Here is a 19993-nt window from a genome sequence, read left to right as displayed (position 1 = left end):
GCAAAGCATATTAAATATGAAATTGGCAAAAATAAAGTTGAAAAAAAAAAGATGCTGGAACAGCTGAGACAGTATTTTGAAAATCTTTTGAATGAAGAAAATTGATATGAACTGGAGAATGTTAACAAAGAGATTAAAAGGGTTTTAAGGAACATGGAGAGTGGAAAACCCTCAGGACAATGTAGAATAACAAAGTGATATACAGCACTTAAAGCAGCTAGAGATCATTCAGTTGTGAGCTGACCAAGATGGATGAAATCCTGATAAAGGAAAGGATTAGGATCATTAGAGTGGGAAAAAGAGTATGACTACAGTTTAAAGAGAAGGAGATGTACGGTGTGGACATTATAGAAGAATAAGAATGTTTGAACATGTTATGAAAATGTTGGCAAAGTTACAGGAGGGAGGGATGAGAAAAATGGTTAAAGTCAACAATTGCTAGTATGGATTCATGCCATAAAGTTCAATCACAGGGGCAGTCCTTGTTATGTGACAATTATAGGAAAAGCACTTTCCAAAGAAAAAGAAATTTTACTGTATTTTGTAGATCCTAAGAGGAAATTTTCCAGAATATCAATTCAAGCGTTTAGGTTGGCATTATGAAGGCAGAGGGCATCAGAAAGCCTAATTGAGCTAGTGATGTTACTACAGTATACCATAACTGTACCATAGCACCACTAGGTGTGGGGGAGGTGAACTTAACTTGCGTATCAAATGCAATAAGTGGTGTCACAAAAGATGCTCAGGATTGGAAAATATACATTGAGTAAGAGGTTTGCAGTGCTTGAGATATATGAGCAAATGGGAGGTGCAGTACCATGTTCTGATAACAAGGTAGACCATTTCTCTTACTTAGAAGACGCACTGGACTGTGAAGCAGGTATTGAGAAGACTGGAAGAAAAAGAGTAGCAATGGCCTGGGTGAAGTGGAACTAAATTCCTAGGCATCTGATAAATATCCCATTAGTTAAGAGAGAAAAATGTAAGATGCAAGCCTAAGGCCTTTATTACTCTTGGCAATACAGTACCCCATTTGTTAACAGATACAAAAACTTCCTGTGCTTGCCTAAGGCCTTCATTACTTTTGGCAAGAGAGACTCAGGAACTGAACAAAGAAAATGTAGATTTTGAAAAGGTTATGGGTATAGAATGCCAATATTCATGGTCAGAGTGCAGTGGAAAGATCATGTAAAGTCGACCCCCGATTATTCGCGGTTCAGGATTCACGGATTCACCTATTCACAAATTTTTCTTTGGAACTTAACTCCAAATTCATTGTGTACTCAGGTTCAGATAAATGCATACAGGTAGCATGTATTCCAGCTTTGTCAAAGAGTGCAGTACCAAGGAAAGGTAATCCCTGAAATTTAATAATTTTATCATTAAAAAGCAGGTTTTGAGGCAAAAGTAAATGCACCACACTAAACAGGAATACTTTACGAGTCTACAAATGCAGACTGGAACTATTCCAATTGGCACAAAAAAAAAAGAAGCTGGTTTTGCTAACTCAAATAAAAAACTTGCATAATTTTTTTATGATAAAAAATGATTTACTAATTTCCAAATATTAATATTAATGCAAACAGCTAAATATCAATACTATGTTTTTTTTTAAATGTTCTCCAAATGATGTGCATGCCTGAGTATAGGGGTAACTTGATTAGTTTTCACCTTGGTAAGAGTAACAGTTGTAGGAGTGTTCACTCATAACTGTAAGCCATATATTTTCAAGGGTAATGTTGTAAGAACACTTTGGAACGATACTAAACTGTTTTAGGATGATAGTTTAAGGTTTATTTGGTGTTTGAACTATTAAAATAAGCAGTTATAAGTGTTTTTAGAGGGGGTCTCAGGTTTTTAGAGCATATCTATAATATTTGCTAATTATTTTCATTTTATTTTGATGACTAAATACATTTTTTATGATAATAAAAAACATTTGCTAAATGATGTACCAATGTTACCCCTTTCGACATTAAAAGAAAACGGTAAGGCTTGAATACTGTATGAAAGAAAATGTTCATGCCGGAATATAGTGGTGACATGATTAGTTGTTGCTTTTGTAAGAGTAACAGTTGTAGGAGTGTTCACTCATAGCTGTAAGCCATATATTTTTAAGGGTAATGTTTCAAGATGACTTTGAAATGTTATCCAAGTGTTTCAGGATGATAGTTTAAGGTATATTTGGTGTTTGAACTATTAAAATAGGCAGTTATAAACATTTTTAGGATGATAGTTTAAGGTATATTTGGTGTTTTAACTATTAAAATAGGCAGTTACTAGCATTTTTAGAGGGGGTCTCAAGTATTTGCCAGTTTTAGCTATTCGCGGGTGGTTGTGGCCCCTAACCCCCGTGAAAATGTACTGAGGTCTACTTATCCAGTTGGAAGGCTTCGTAGATGAAGACCTAGACCAGGTGGGTATTCATGTTTAAAGTGTGTGAGACAGAAGAGAGTGGGAATAACTGGTTTCATGTCAGTTCCATGAAGAAAAAAGCTAGCTTAAAAGTGTAAATGGTTATGATTATTGATATGTAGCATTTGTTATTACTCAGAATATTATCTGCCAAACTATGGTATTACTAATTATTTTTTTCCATTTTTTCCAGACTCAGACTAGAACGTCATGAACTCGATAATCCTCACAAAAGCAAAACATGGAACGTATTCCAGGAAGACTTTGCTATCACGGTCCACTTTGAGACTGACTCAATGACAAGAGCATACTGATTTCATCCTCGGAAGTCATATTGATACATAATGAAAATAAATTCAACATTCATATCTACTACAGTAGTATTTAATCACTAAATTTTTAGAGTTCTAGAATAATCCTTTTAAAAGTTCTATCACTAATTTACCTCTAATAGCAGGACCTGATAATTCATCTGTTGAGTAGTAGTATACATTATATATATATATATATATATATATATATATATATATATATATATATATATATATATATATATATATATATATATATATATATATATATATATATATATATATATATATATATATATATATATATATATATATATATATATATATATATATATATATATATATATACACACAGTATACAGTATGCCCCATTAGATGTGCAGCTTTTGTTATACGGAAATTTATGTTTTACATATATAGCTGAGATGATTCTCAGACACTTGGTAGGCAGGAAAACAGATTGATATTCTTACTTACTAGAGGTATGCTACTGAAAATGCTACTTTTACAGTGCCATTCCCTCTTGGAGAACTTAGAACAAAAATCAGGAGCCTTTAAGAGGCAAAACTATTAAATGAAATTTGTACTGATTTTAGTTCAGTACATGTATATTGTTATACCTTTCTACAGTTATAGAGCAGTCGTGTCTTTTTTTACCTACAACAGTTGTACAGTATGCCTTTCTGCTATTTAAATTTAAGAGAACAGCTATGGCCTAAGGTTAGTAAAAGCATGTCATGCTTGGCTTCTCAGAGAACTGCAAAGTGGCAACTTTAATATGTACTGAGAATAGAAACATAATTATATATTATTGTTACGAATTGTTGAATTTTACTATTATTTGTGTTCGGCACAATTTATGTTTTCAAAAGGCTTTATATTGAAGATGGATGAACCTGAAGCACAACATTCATTAGTTTAGGTTGTGTGATGCAAGCCATTCACGAACCCATGTTGCTTTTGCTACCTAATTACTTTTAGAAGGTAAATGCTTCCACAACATACCAGATTTAATGTATGAAGTATACCCCTAAATCAGAAAACAAGGGTTATTCATTATGTTCACCACAGTTAACTTTATATTACAGTAAGGATGCTGCTATTGTTAGGCCCTCCTTTGTATCCAGTTACCATCATCTAAGCCAAATTCTTACGTCTCCACCCAGGTGCATTATCATGCCACATTTCTTTTTTTTTCCTTGTCTAGGCACTACTTATTCAATTCATCTGTTAATTGAAACGTACAGTAAGACATAGTAGACAACAAAGTATTTTTTATTTCTGGAATTTACGGTTATAAAAGTATTATTATGATTTGATAATTTAATTATGGGGATGTATGACTCCTGTGTATACTTACAAAGCACTATTCTACAATACATGTTGTCATAAAAATATTTTAAAATAATGGAATACAGTACAGAGAAATAATCTCGGGTTAGAAAGAGAACGAGGGACCTTAATTGTTTTAAGATGATTCTATACTTATACTTCAGAAAATTACCATAGAAAGATATCGTGATGCTTATTGATAGTGACTATTTTGATTTTATAAAGACATCAAATTCTATACTTATACTTCAGAAAATTACCATGGAAAGGTATCGTGATGCTTATTGATAGTGACTATTTTAATTTTATAAAGATATCAAACCATTTTAATTCCAAATATTGTATATATACTATATGTACAAGTGAATGCCCCACTACTTATCATTAAAGGATTCATATTTATTTTTTGTGGAATGACATACTTGTCCATTAATTTTCATGTTTATTCATAGCCATTAAATAGAAAAATATGTCAGTGGGTAATGCATATATTACTAAAAAATTAACAGAAAACACTGAAACAGTTGTTCACAGCAAATGGTCAGCCACCCTTGGATTTCAAGATTTTCCAGTGTTCACTCACACAACACTGAGGAAAGAGTAAATGCACACAGTATTTTTCCATAATACATTCTGAACCCCATATTATGCCGGACATTTATCTTTAGGATAAATGCACATAGTGCAGGCATTGTTATGTAGGGGTTGTGTATGAGTTGTGCCAATTATTTTGAGGTTAAAATTACTTTCAGGGGTTCAAAACACAAATTATAATAAGTTAACATAACAGCACAGTTATTTCCATATTTTGTATTATTAAATGCACTCTGCATGGTCACTGCAAAGGAACTATAGTCACCAAACCAAAACACTCGGAAAGCTTCAGTAAAAATAGAAGGAAAAAGTATTGAAACACTGAATTGCACAAATGTGGCTGTAAGTTGTATAGAAAATGTGAAAAATCATAAAATCTTTATGAAAAATTTGTGTAGTTTTATGCAAAAAATATAGAACAAATACTAAAACCTGAATCTTTGTTAGAATGCATATGGTGGGTACGGTTGACATCTTAGGTGAAGGTTAACTAACCACTTAGCCCTTGACTGTTTTCCATCCTATGTGTAAGTGATACTTGCTCTTTATTGTTTAATAATTTATTTCTCTCTTTCATGTGTTTGATCATTTTCCTGATATATTTTATATATTACCTTAAATAATTTATGAAAGTAACTAGTTAAAGTAATTCTAAAGGTCCTGTAATTATAGTTTTATTACAATATTGTATTGCAAATGAGAATACATCTTTTGTGGTTTACAAATTCCACCTGTATGTATGCTTGTATATTATTGTATGCAGTATATATACAGATCTTTTACTCTCTATTTATGGATGTTTAAATGGTGCTATATATTTCTCCATTTTACTTTGCATATTATGTCTGTTAGTAATGGCCCCATCTCAAAATGTAACCGATTGCCATAGTTGTACTTAACACCAATTTTGTCTCCTTCAAGAGTCCTATACAGTATTGCAACAGTTATTTGTGGTAAAATGAGTTTTTATGTATTATGTTAGTTGTAGCCTATATATACAATATTTTTCAACTAGAGTATTAATATTGTTTAGCTTTTTCATCAATTATTATATGAATTCCTTTAATTTATTCCATGATAATTAAAGAATAATGACTTTCAACACTATAGTGAAGTTAGTGAATTTTACCAATGTACGTTAAAGTTCATTTAGGCAAATGGTAAAAGCTTACCTTTCAACACTAAGGGTAAAACTTATTATTCCCTTAAGATCCTTTAGGTTTAGGTTCTTTACTTATTGACATATATCAAAATTTGCAAATACTTTTTCAAGTGCCCTAGTAAGCATATTTCCCTCTAGTGCCTATGCTTAGTATTGTTAACATTTGAATCATTATTTCCAGTCGGTAATAACCACTCTGAATACACATTGTATAAATATTGGTTATTGTATTATTGAATAATGTGCTGTACTGTATATTGTTGATGTTATGACACTGAAATCCATTTTTGAAATGCTGAAACATTTCTGTTGTCTTGCAAGGGTTTTTTCAATAGAAAAATTCTGCTATTCAGTGGTTAGCTTAAAAACATGATACAGCAGTAGTAGAAATGAATTTTTCAAACTAAAGTACAGTTACCAGTAATTATTTGGACATTACTATTTCCTTACTTGGTAGAAGGAACTGTGCATAATGTGAATAAATGAAAAATAAATCTCTTTGAGTGTAAAGAGGACTTCACTGTAAAAAATGAATGTATTCTATTAATTTTCAAGTTTTTCATGTATAATGGATGAGAAAAGTGTATTATCTTCAGTGCAGAAAAGCACAGTGATTAACTAAAAAATCCTGAATTACTTTCCAGATTTCAGTGTTACCCAAAAACTTTTTTTCAAAATCCAACTTGACCATTGAATAATACTTTTTAGTCCAGTATAAATGTATTTTGTATATTACTGACTGATGCATAACAGTACAATATTCATGCATTTTGGTTTATAATTTTGTGTGAATTGCAGAACTTCAAACTGTAAAACATATAATTATAGAATACTATGTAATATGGTTAAAAGAAAAAATTGCAGAATAGTATGACCACAAAAAAACTGGCATTGCAGTACAGTATAATTTACGCCTATAATACAAACTAAAGACATGAAATATTACATGATCAGAATGAGAATTATATTAGGAAAGTAAGGCTCATGGTTTCAGTAAATTGTCAGTTTCATTACTAGCATTGTCTTAGCAGAATCTTGTATGTATTATCATTCATTCTATTTACCTTTAAGAAATGTGGATTGTTTATATTTTTTAAATTTATTTGCAAATTTGTCATAAATAAGTGAGCATGAAATAGTATTCATCCGTACATGTACCATGTTAATAGTTTAATGATCTTCATAGTTAAAGGCTTATGCTAATCATTCCTGTAATAATCTATATTGTTTTTGTTAAGGAATGTAGACTGTTCATCATGTTTGCACAAATATACAAACCACTGTCGTAGACAGTACTTCAGTAATTTTACAGACACACTGACTGAGACACTTGCAATGAAAGTGCTTCCGATTCCAAGAAGGATAGGGATGTCCCCCAAGTGAAGTACACCTTTTCTTATTCTCAAGTCAGGTTACATTTTGTAGGGTGTTTGTTATTTACAGTGAAGAGAAAGAGAAAATCCCTACTTCATTCTGTTTCATGAGATTCTCTACATGGTAATGAACATAAGCACTTTGTGTATCTTGTCCAAAGAATAAGCAAGTTTAAGGAGATTACTAACCTCTTTGTTGCATTCCACCATGACTGATCATAAAGCACAATATCATAAATCTTACTGGACTTTACATTTACAAGAGAGGGCTACATTCTAAGTGAGAATAATGTACCCAACAACATGATTTTGGCTCCAGAATACAATTGGTATTCTGTATTTCCCATACAATATCCAGCAAAATAAAAACAAAGGAAAAATGAATACCAAAATGATATTATGCACTCAGTATAATTTGTGGCCAATCTAGGTGGTCACCTACAATTTGCCTCTTCATTGGAGTTTGATGGGCTTTTCATCTTTATTAATTGCTCCAGACCCTATTAGGGTAACGAGAAGTGTAAAAAAGTTGGGGTTTCTTTGTGGCACTAACTCAGTCAACGTGAATGCAACAATGAACTGCAACTCTACAGTGAAACAAGTAAAATAATGTATTGAATGGAACTGATTCTTAACCATACTTGGTGGAAAGTGAGGGAAGGATAGCTCCCTTAGTCACACAGACATGGGGAAGCTGTTGTGCTAATGTAAAAGGTTGAGGAGAATATGAGGCATGAGAGAGACAGGGCTTTGGATGAAGAGAATGCCAACTTGGAATAGGTGGTGATGTCTGCTGCTCACCACCTTTCTTCTCTTCTAATATCTTTTCATAAAGTCATAGATCTGCATTGGGTGAGGATGCTGTAGTGATGCTTTTGAAAGTGATAAGACTAATTTCCTTCGTGCACTTAATATCATTCTCAATTCGTGCATTGATGTCCCAAATATACTTACTATCTGACACCTTAGGAGTTTCTACCTCACAATTTATCAAACACTCATAATGCTTCATGCTCTTGCTCAGTTGTTATCAACTCCTCATTCATCAGCAGCTCATTCTGACTCTCAAGCAGCTGGGTGACATCTTCCTCTACCTCCCAACCCAATCTTGGTTGACAGCCCAACATTGTCCTCACAGGTGCTCTTGACAGAAAGGAGACATATGAAATTGTAGGCATGGAGTTGACTGATGATGACTGCAGTTCATCCTATGCATCAGCAGTTAGTAACAATGACATCCTTCACACTGAATTTCTTTTGGAATTTCTTCACCATCACATCAGGTTCAGTGGCTTGGTACAGAACTATCCAGCTTCGTGACCCATCAATGGTAGTATACATTGGAGGCACAGAGGTGCCTTGGTAACTTACATTAGATGGGAGAGGTTGTGCAGTGAGGAAAGAATTTCTTGATTTTCTCAAATCATTTCTCCATAGCCATGAGATATAACTAGTTACATCAAAATTATAGTATAATACTCAGTGGTTGGCAAATCATAGCCAACAGTGTGGTAGTGGCAAATAACTGTCTAGATTAACCAAAGCTATTCATTGATGAATTTCTTCAGTGCTCTTAGATTCTCTGAAGAGGCAGAGCCTTGGATCTCCTCCTGCACAGGAAAGCATTGTAGGGTGGTAAATCATTAGCAGCCTTGGCTCTTTTCCCTTTGTGATGAAACTCATCAGACACCATCTGGAAGGCACCACCATAATCACAATCTGAGCAGCTGAGTCAACAGCACTCTTAACAGTTTTGCCTAATGTTGAAAGCAAATATGAGCTTACTATTTAGAACTCGCATCAGCCTTGGTGTGCAAAAAAAAAACATCCTCATGATAGGTTAATCACATTAGTAAATTAATTATTATTTGGGTGGAGATGCTAGCTCACTAACAATAATTGTCCTCAGCCCAGATGAATAGGAGCCTCTTCTCCATGGTTATTCACATTGGCAAAGATTAGGCAATTATTATTTTGGTGGAAATGCTGGCTGGCTTACAATTCGTGCACTGAACCCAGACGAATATGAGCCTGTTCTCCTCTGCATCTATGTTACACCTCTTGGTAATCATCCTGTCAGCCATAAGTGATACAGTCTGCCCTACTAATGGCATCTGTTTTCTGAGGGATGGTAGACATATTAAGGCAGGCCAAGTACCACAGTAGTATTATTGGCATCTTGTCTTTCATTACTTTGCCACACACTGGTCACCTTTACTACAAGAGCCAGTGCTTACACACCTTTGGCAACAACACTTGGAGTATACTTGGCAGACATTTTCTCAACATTTTTGGAAGTGAAAACACTTTTTATATCTCACTGCCTCATGCATTTTCAATAATTAGGTAGCTGGTACTTATCATTACCTCATCAATAGGTCATGTGATCTTTTGGACAGCACAACTAAATGCTTCGGGACAATAAACAAGCAGGCCTTATTCATCAGTTATTATTAAAGGCAGTCTGCCCGGCTGTGACAGACATTCAGGATCAGGATTATTTCATTATACATGGCTGTTGTCAGATATTGTGCCCAAGTAGTACACTCATGACTGGTTCCTGTAGAGTGAACTGCTTCTTGAGATGGTGCCATCTCAGGAATATTCAGCTATGCTATTTTACTATTTTAAGTTAGTAAACATTATTTACCCACCCAAGTACCACTTGCCAGTTCTCAGGTAGGCAGATCTTGCCAACCTTTGCTTTTCCTCTTCGATATCCAGATCTTCACTTTAGACAGTGACCTGGTTAACCTACATGTTAATAATGTTTGTAGTAAACTTGGCTTTAGTACCTCTCACCGTTATCAAGTGAACAGACCTTCCCAACTGTTTTCCATGAGAGTATTCAAATCTTGACTTTAATGCTACTCACCAGTTCTCAGGCAAATGGAACCTGAGAACCTTGGCTTCCTTGTCAGCTGCAGTCAGAGCAACATGAACTTACAATTTAGGCTGCTAGCAGTCTTCAACCTTTAAGCTGATTGCTATTCCATCAGACTGCAGCACTTCTGTTACTACATCTGATAGCCTTTCCCAAAATTTCTTACTAATTGTGACAAGTAAATTGGAGAGAGTTGCTTCAGTACGTCAGTAGTTTGTATTTTATAAGTAGATCAATGGTTTGTATATTTGTGTGAACATATAATCCTGTGTGCGTATATGAGTAGAATACAAACCATTTTTTACCATGACGTCACTCTTCTATTCTGTCAGATAGGATGTATGACAAATTCATTAAAATTGAAACAAAAATGACTGAGGGAGCAATAAAGGGGGGCCTATTTAAGGGGTATGCCACACATTATGTATCTTGAATTCTCAATTGATCTAGTATTCAAAAGTACTGTACCAAAGTAATGAATTACAAAAGCAGTGGTTTGTATTTTACAAAAGAAGTTAGAAATATTTTCTATTTTCCAAGTTGTCACTTCCATCCTTCCACAAAAAGAATGAAATGAAAAAACCTCTCATTCTATGCATTGTATGCTGTCAACTACTTGCATCCAGTACAGATTGTGTTTATGCCAATGTTCTTAGTGCAAACTTAACACTTTCATAATGTTGGTGCAAAACTAAGCAACCTACTGCTCATTTAAAGTAGGAATAAATGGAATAAAGATGTGTGATCTTACTAATAATATGGCATTGAAACTTCACTTTACACGCAATTCTAAACAAGTTGCAGATTTCTGCATTATCTTTGATTACCTGGCCATTATACCTTTACCTTTGATTACCTCATCAATGTTTAACATTGATCTTTTGTTGATAAATCTTGTATAAAAAGATTTTTTATTTTGTAAATAAAGCTAAGTTAACGGTCTTTAATGCTGTTCTTAAAGGTAAAGGTTATTCAGTGTTTGTAATGCAAAATATTTTACCAAAAATCATTGTGCATGTCATAGTTTCATATACAGTTGTAAGATGATTGCAGAGTCTGTTTCGTCAAAGCACAATGAAAAGCTTTGGAGGTGTAACATTACTCAATATTAAAAATAATTCCGTTACTTCTAAAGTGAAGTTTACACCATTGATCTGTGATAGTTCAAAATCTGCTGCTATTTAGTTAATTTTAAGGTTTTAATGAACATGAGGCCAGTTTCATGAAAACATTATACTGATTACTGGATTTACTATTGTACGTATACTGTAAATAATTGCTATATATCTCTGGTCATTTGACAATGGAGTGATTGTAACATATTTTACTATTTAAACCCCATGTATTTTGTATCACTTACATGTTTCTCGTCATGTTTTATATTGGACATTGCACTAAATATGTTTCTAAGAAATATAAAATGCACAATATGCTGTGATTTATCATAAAAAGGAATTTTATAAAAAGAAATACTGTACGAAAAGCTTTGTATTTGTTACCTTTAATAACATAACAGCTGAAAATGTACCATAATTCAAATGTTGTCCAATATAAATATGCTGCCAAAGAATACAACATTTATAATAAAGCATTCTAATGCATATGATACAGGCCTGTTACCTATTCTAATCACAATTATTATTGATATCACAGTTTAATATAGCTAAGCTAAACAAATTCCAAATACAGTATTATCACACTTCAAATTTCATGAGATTCTAGGAAAATAATAAATCTGAATAACATTCACTTTACAAAATTATTCACAAACTCACTTCAATACATACCAATTAACAATTTACCTAACAAATATATATATACATATAAATACAAAATCAACAAATACTTGCATGTCATTTTCATTCTTAATGATCAGGAGTCGGAAAATTAATGCCCGAGAAAGAGGTGGGAGGTAGTGATAAAGATGAGATTTGACCAAGTCCAACCTGCAAAAATAATAAAAATCAGCAAATGCGCAGTTCTTTCACAAATAAAGTAAAGGAAAAAGGGAAACTGGAATATTCAAATACTGTTTTTATAACAAAACATGTTTTTCATAGAAACTGCTAATTGTATATTGCCTTTCTTTGTGTAACAGATCCCATTTGCATCAACTTGTAATGATAAAAAACCAAAGACTTTCTCTGCACATACCTGACCTATGATGCCTCAATTACTTGTCATTCATGTGTTTCTACCAAGAGTTAGATAAGAGTGCAGTGCTGGGAGGAGTGGAACTCAATTATGATTACTGGGTGTGAGTGAGGGAAAAATAACTGTTTGTGTTTGTTCATTATAAAACCATCAATCACATCAATCATATGTTCCTTGAATCACAGCTTAGGAGGAAGGATGATACTCTACAGAATGAAGATGGCACAAGACCACAGAAGAAAGAATATATAATTAATACTGACGAGAGCAGAGACAAAAGAAGATTTGATCAAAATTCAAGTCACTTATCTTCAAAGGTATCAATGTCTAGCATATAAAAAGAAGTTCACATCAACCAAGCAACACACTGTGGTTCCACGCGAAAAAACTCAGTTTGTACTTCAAAGAACTGATTTCAACAGGGCCCAGCACTCACCAACAACACAAGTTGTTAGATAGATGCTCCAGAATACCTACTCAAGTGTGCCAGGAGGAGGGATGATATAATGATATAGGAAAAGGAGGAAACTGAACAATCCATCCAAGCAGACAAGACATGACCAGCTTTGGCAGTTGGCCCAACAAGACACCTATGAATAACATCACTCAAATAAAACCCTGTAAAGGTATTGTGGCATCTGCTTGAAAAGTGGCAGCAGGCTACAAGTCATACCTGAAAACTAAAAGAGAGGAGGAAGCACTAACTTCATGTACCTTAATCTTAAACTAAGAAAAATCCTATAGTTACACATTTACAAGGGCCCTAGATACAACCTGATAGTATCAAAAGGAAATAGTATTCTTTGAGAAAGGAAACTTCTGATGACTTATGTGGAGGAAAATGCAAAAAGACAACAAACCCTGACTCCCTACAACAGACATAAGAGTTCATCACCTGAAGACAACAGGAAGGCTGGAATAGCAAAAAGAGTTACCATCAGGTCCCAGTAATCCAAGGACTGAGACTTGGCCTTAAAAAAAAGAAAGAAAACCCAATAGAAAGCAAGGAGCTCAGCAGGTCAGAGTTGCCAAATTCATTACTGGACAGAAACACAAGAAAGCAGATCTGCGCTCCCCTATCACTGAAAACAATATAGACTTCCTGACAGTCCAAAGAAAGATGATGGTTTTAAGTGGAGGAGTTCCCAACCTGTTACACCAAACAATGAAGTTTTCCCACAGTCCCTGTTAAAGGTTAAGTGGTACACATCCTACACTGGGTGGAGATAGTGGCAGCCCTTCAGAAACATGTAAAAGGAGGCAGGCTAGGAGCCATAAGTTCTGGCAACGAAACAAAAGTATAACAAGTAAGTATAGAAAACTCCAAACTGAGAGTTGCAAGTCCAAACAAATAATAGATTGGAATTGCAAGCTACGCTGTGCATTATGTTAATGGGTGCATACAACATAAAGTCACCAAGATTGCCACCTGCTACACTGGATCACTTCTGGCTTTAGGCAACAAAACTCCCAAATAGTTTTATTGCTTGTACAGTACTACTGCACAAGCAATAAAACACTATGTGGGAGTCCACCCCATAGTTGTCAAGAGATTCTGGGGCTACCAAGTGCATGGAAAATGCAAATTAGGATGTGAGAAGTCCAGGAATCTTCTTCACATTGACTCTGGGAACAACTGTGAAGGAGAAAAAGGCAACAGGATAGTAGCTTTAAAGTGTTTAAGAAGAGAATGCTTAAGATGAAACAGCCTCGGGAATGTCTTGTTCAATGGTGTCTGACACATTGGTAGTCTCCAGCATTAATGTTGCAGACCTCAAGCTGCACAAACCCAAAAACCCACAATTACAACACGCCTGAGATTATGACCCAGGTCACCTTTATTATGTATAAGCAAATTCCATGCTTGACTGTAACAAGCTGGATAGGCGTGTTCTTTCTAGACTAAGCCCTAAAATCTCTTGGCCTCAGTAATACTAAGCAAGGCCTCCCACCACTGGTAGCATTGTGGGAGGCAGAACCATAATGTGCAAACTACTAACATGAGAACTGCAAGCTGTTACAAAAAAATAATGTCAAAGGCTGTAAAGTCTCAAAATCACAATAATGTTTAATGTTAGACTCAGCCTCATCTCAGTGAGAGTTGTAGATAAGTCAGATCCAACATTAGTGAACTACATAAGGACTGCAGACTACAGGGCAAAATGATGTTGCTAAAGGACTGAAATCTCTGGGCTTCAGTATTATTGACCTTTGCCTCATTTCATGGAGACATGTAGACAAGGCAGAATCAAAATGTACAAACTATCTCAAAACCTTAGGCTATTAGAATAAAATGATGTGACAAGGACCTAAATTCTCAAGGCTCCTGTGATATTGTGCTACAGCTTGTGTAGCAGAGGCAAACTAAATGGAAGTGCACTCTGATAGGCCTGGCCTGTAAGTGGAGCAAGGTCATAATTTCTGGGATTGTCGCATTTGCACAGATGTTCAAAACATTGTATATAAATGAGTTTCTCTTCTGCACATAACCCACTCCCTGCAGGCAGTGTTGTAAATCTACTCTGGTGGTAGGTCTGCCAAGTCAGTGTATGATATTTTAAGGGTATAATGCTTTGGATGTTGTTTACAAAAAAATTTTGGTACACAGCAATGAATTGCATGAGGCAAAACTTATCACCCTTATGAACATAATGGTACTAGGTCATCTGGAGACCAAATGTTGTGGCTACCCAATGAATAAAAGATGGAAGAGAAAAGAGATAAAGTAGTTGAACTCTCCCTCCTTGCTAGTACAGTATTAATTTCATTAAAAATTCCATGAAATCATAAAGGTAACTGCACAAATATATTGCAAAATATGAATGATATTAGGGTATTTCCCACTTTAGTACATGTACAAAAAAAATTATCTATTACCATTAGATAATGTCCAGACTTTACAGACACTGTGTTGACTTCATAATTCAGCTCTTGAGGTGAGTCTACACAGAAATTAAATTTTATTCTCATTACTGGTGTCTCCTTCAGTATACCAATACTTGAGAAGGGTGTCTGAGCACTTGGTCCAGAGACTCCTCAAAGCACTTTCTCAAAACCCTAGAGCTCAGAAGGAAGATACACACCTTTTCAGATAAAGTTGAAATGGCATGTGTGAGAAGCCATGATCTCTTGAGATTTGGTGAACTGGTTCCTCTCAGAAGGATATCTTGAAGGAGGAATGAACCAGTGATCAACCTGACAAATCAGAATTCCGAACAGCACCCTGCACAACTTGGTGTTACTGTTGGGAGTAGGAAGTGCTTGCTGAAGCAAGCCATCAAAAGAAGGATTTTTAAACCAAAACCTGTTGCAAAATTTAAAAGATTACCATGACAATGAGTTAGTGGACAATTCTAAAATTTTAAAAATACACATCCTTGAATGCTGGTACTTACCCACGGATTGTGCATTGTCAAGACTTGTCAAGTTTAGCAGAGTAACCCTTTGCAATAAAGCTTACAAAACTATACTGTATATTCATTCATAGTAAGTGTCTAGAAACAGTGAAAGAATTAAGAGAAAAGTAGCAGGTACACCTGAGATGCAAACAAAATGGTAGCCCTTGGAGACCTCTTTTGAAGGCGGTGTGAGACTGCTGTAGCAGGAACAACATGACTAATGTCAATGGGCAGATGAGCATCATTAAGTAGAGATTTCATAAAGTAACATCAAAGTAGGAGGTGTAACAGTGCAAGCTGTTCTCATAGTGCATTGTATGATTAACCATTCCCACTAAGTATCTAGCAACAAGGACACTTTGTCGGGCATACTGGGGAGGATGACAACCAACATCCAACTAGTAAAGCACTCGTATTGAACATGCTTAAGGGGATCGGCCGGTTTCCCACTTTTTTAATGACAGGTTGTTGATATATAGGGGGTTTGTTAAAGGATTTTGTGTGGAACTTCTGGGGAAAAAATTTTTGTTCAGTGACCTTAGGTTTTGTGACGCCAGTGCATTTTTCAGCCAAAAATGGCCATTTTCAAAATGCATCTCCTCCTTTGCTTTTTGGTTTTAAGGGATGAGATTTGAACCACGTATAAAACACATATGGACCTTCGATATACAGCCGGGGATTTTTGATTTTCAATTATTTTTCGAGATATGAATTTTTTTTTAATGAAATTTTCCCGGAAAAAATTACAGAAAAAAATTGCCAAAAATCAGAAACTCAAAATATTAAAATCCCCGGCTTTGTTTTAATCTACCATGTTTCCCCATGTTATATTTAAAATTTCATTTAGATTGGTCCAATACTAAGGGAGGAGATGCATTTTAAAGGCGAAAAACTTATGTTTTGAGAAACAGGCCTTCAAAGTTTTAGTTACATAAAAAAGTAAAAGGGACTTCAAAGACTGTGTTACAATTAATTCTATGGTTTTAATTTTTATTTTTGGATATTAATTAATGCAAAATGATTATAAATAAGAATATTAATTGATTATTTATGTGCCTAAGACACATTCTTATAAATTTTAGGTTCCTGGTCCCCTGTCTGATCTTGCTGCAAGGTATTACTCTAGGGTATCATAGTTGCCTACACTTTTTATTAGTGTCTGAATCCATCCCTTGCCAAATGGATCCTGGGAATTACTTTACATTCACAATTAGGGATTCGTGATTCAAGTAATTCATCAAGTCTTGCTTCACTTATTATGATCATTTTATTTTCAGGATCGTCTATAATATCAGCCTCCGAGCCACTGCTTTCTTCTTCTAAAATATCTTTGCCCTTTGGTAGTGACGAACAAATAAAGAGGCGTTTAGGGGTGGATGTGGTTGGTCTCTGGTCAGCAGAGATCACTGCCTGCACCGTTTGATGGGCGACAGCTCTCTCTCTCTCCGTCGCTCCATTCCCCTCTATGGAACTAATTTCTTGAACTCTTTCTTCTACCTCTCGCCTGGACTTTTCCACTTGGCTTTTCCGCATTCTAGAAGCATGAAGTGAACTCTTCGACCTTTTAGGCACGGTGAAAAAACAAAAACACCGCAGAAAATACAGAGTTCAGTCAAGGCTAGCGAGAGCATGAAAAAACGTGTCCTTCTAGCTTGAAGTTTATAGGCAACTCGGCCACAGTCGGCGTCATGGTATGACGTGTGCGTTGTCATGGCTAGGAATAACTAAAAAGGTGCCGAGTAGGATATTATTGACATTATACATTTCATTTCAAAGGAAGTTTTAAGTAATATATATCGCAAAAACTATACCAGACTAAATCATTTGCGCTACTGGTGTTTTATGGGTATATAGTTATTGTTACATTTTAGGCCATAACTAGAGAAATACGGCAAATTTTAGCATAATATTTCGTGGACACATTCTTGAACCCTAAACGAAGCCATAGAATTTTTTTCAGGAAATCGAATTTTTTAAAGATTTTTGGGTTTTTTAGGTGGCCGATCCCCTTAAAAGACACTTAACTTGCAAAGCAAACTGGTTATATGAGGAAATGAGAGAATATAAAGATATTTTAAATATTTTCGCCATAAAAACTGCGACAACATTACTACAATATCTCTCAAACATGAGCAGAGGCATCAATAATACTAAGAGACATCCTCTCACAGTTTTATAGATAAAGATGGGGAGTGAAACAAAAAAATTAAAAAAAAAGAAGGTATGCTATTCACTACTATCTGTACATACTCTAAGTAATGAGGAAGTTACAATTAAAACTTACAAGTTGTGAAAAATACACACACATGAATAGCAACAAATTACAAAACACAAAATGAAAATAATGTCAATACACATGCAAGAAAAGATGACAAGGGTAAAGTCATGCAGGCTGCTTGTAAACCTCTCAACTATCTTTTCACCTCCAACTTAAACAAAAGCAATTGCTTTAATGCATAAGAAGTCTTGCTCTCGAGCAAGGAAAGCCTCACTCGAATCCAAATTAGCAATGGACATTAATTTAATGGTGAAGTTTGGTCTCTCCAGCTTGACTGGCAAAATACTTTCTTATATTACAGATTTACCGCATAAATACTTTTACATCCCACAACATGCACAAAAATCCAGGATTCATTGTATGTTAAGGTTAAAATAACTACAAAGAGAGATGATAAAGTTATTTTATAGATTTATACCCCATAGATACTTTTACATCCCACAACATGCACAAAAATCCAGGATTCATTGTATGTTACGGTTAAAATAACTACAAAGATAGATGATAAAGCTGTTTTTTCTGAAACCCGATTTTGACACATGATAAAAATAACACAAAACAGTTTTTTTACTACTGTATAATGTATAAAAAGTCAGTATCAGAATCACATCTACTTTTTAATGCTATAATGGACCAAAAAACCCATAAACTCTAAAGCAGCAAAAAGAGAAAAAAGAGCAAACTTGGCATTATAATGTAAATAAACTGTGCCTTATTTGATATACTGCCCAGCAATACCTGAAACATTCCTCTTACAGCTCTAGTCTATTTTATACAGTATATATAACAATAAAATTAAGAAAATATTTACTCTACCTGGTGGTGTGGTGGGTGTGTGAAAATGTTATTCATAGAGTTATTCAAAACAGGTGGGGGAAGTCTGTTAGCATCTGCTGGAAGGCCCTTCAAATGCTCTGAGGGTTGCAATAGCGACGAAGGCATGGGAGGAAGACGTGCTTGGCCAGGTATTGCAGCACCCAAGACTTCATTATTTACAATTCCTGTCCCTCGTGATGAAGACCCCATTCCCCCATTATTCTCACCAGCCTAAAAATTCAATAAATCAATTTTACCATACACAGTATATTGATCCATTCTGCAAATAGTCCACAACCTTAAGAATAATGGTAATTTTACTTAAATTTACAAACTACAATAATATTTAGGTAAAGAGTAATTCTCATTCATTGCAAACAGGTTACAAATATGATTACAGGCAGTCCGCAGTTTTCGTTGGGCGAGTTGGTAGAGTTGTGGCCTAGCACTCACTAGACCCCAATTCAACTCTCCGGCCGGCTAATGAAGAGTTAGAGGAATTTATTTCTGGTGATAGAAATTCATTTTTCGCTATAATGTGGTTCGGATTTCACAATAAGCTGTAGGCCCCATTGCTAAGTAACCAATTAGTTCTTAGCCACGTTAAATAAGTCTAATCCTTCGGGCCAGCCCTAGGAGAGCTGTTAATCAGCTCAGTGGCCTGGTAAAACTAAGGTATACTTTTTTTTTTTTAGTCCCCGGTTTGCAACAGGGATTCCATTTTTACGCCGTGTCGTAAACCGAAAATCGTTGTAAACTGAAAAATCGTAGAAAATTATAAAAATCCTAAGAAAACCTTAATTTTAACACTTTGGGTGTATTGAAAATGATGTAAACTGCATTTTTATTGAGTTTTTCATAAAAAAAAAACTCCAAATTTTGATTATTCTGTCACATTTTGGAACCATATTTCTTCCATCGGATCGGCATACGACGCGTCGTAAACCGGGAAATAATTTGTGATGAATATATTTGAAAAGCGTCGTAACCTCAGAACATCGTAAGCCGGACCCATCGTGAACCGGGAACTGCCTGTACTGACATAGTTAATAAGTGGGTACCAAAAAAGCAGTTCCCTCTCACCAGTGTAAGCTCTTGTACTGCGCTGCACACTAGAACTTATTTAAGAGTCATAGGTCATAATTAGACCTGTGAGCCACTAAAGTGTGTATGACAAGGGTAAAGCAACTCATTTTATATCTGTACTGATAAACTGATAGCCATAGATGGAGGAGAATGACACTTATTCCACTGCTTGAGAAGCAAGCCAAGACGA

At 34.9% G+C, this 19993-nt stretch overlaps 2 protein-coding genes across 6 annotated transcripts in view; one reads left to right on the top strand and one right to left on the bottom strand.

Annotated features, from left to right (window-relative positions):
- LOC136841767 (phosphatidylinositol 3,4,5-trisphosphate 3-phosphatase TPTE2-like) overlaps nucleotides 1-2788 on the top strand; it is a 159281-nt gene extending 156493 nt beyond the window's left edge. For all 5 annotated transcript variants that reach the window (XM_067109038.1, XM_067109037.1, XM_067109036.1 and 2 more), the window contains one exon: nucleotides 2609-2788. In XM_067109038.1, coding sequence (XP_066965139.1) covers nucleotides 2609-2729 — 121 coding nt within the window. In that variant the 3' untranslated portion in view covers nucleotides 2730-2788. The remainder of the gene's footprint in view (nucleotides 1-2608) is intronic.
- Nucleotides 2789-11544: 8756 nt separating this feature from the next.
- LOC136841766 (streptococcal hemagglutinin-like) overlaps nucleotides 11545-19993 on the bottom strand; it is a 29057-nt gene continuing 20608 nt past the window's right edge. The window contains exons 5-6 of the mRNA XM_067109035.1: nucleotides 18718-18948; nucleotides 11545-12017 (exon numbers count right to left, since the gene is read on the bottom strand). Coding sequence (XP_066965136.1) covers nucleotides 11937-12017; nucleotides 18718-18948 — 312 coding nt within the window. The 3' untranslated portion in view covers nucleotides 11545-11936. The remainder of the gene's footprint in view (nucleotides 12018-18717; nucleotides 18949-19993) is intronic.

This window comes from Macrobrachium rosenbergii, chromosome 9, assembly GCF_040412425.1.
Source record: "Macrobrachium rosenbergii isolate ZJJX-2024 chromosome 9, ASM4041242v1, whole genome shotgun sequence".
Lineage (NCBI taxonomy): Eukaryota > Metazoa > Arthropoda > Malacostraca > Decapoda > Palaemonidae > Macrobrachium > Macrobrachium rosenbergii.
This window is presented reverse-complemented; position numbering and strand designations above follow the sequence as displayed.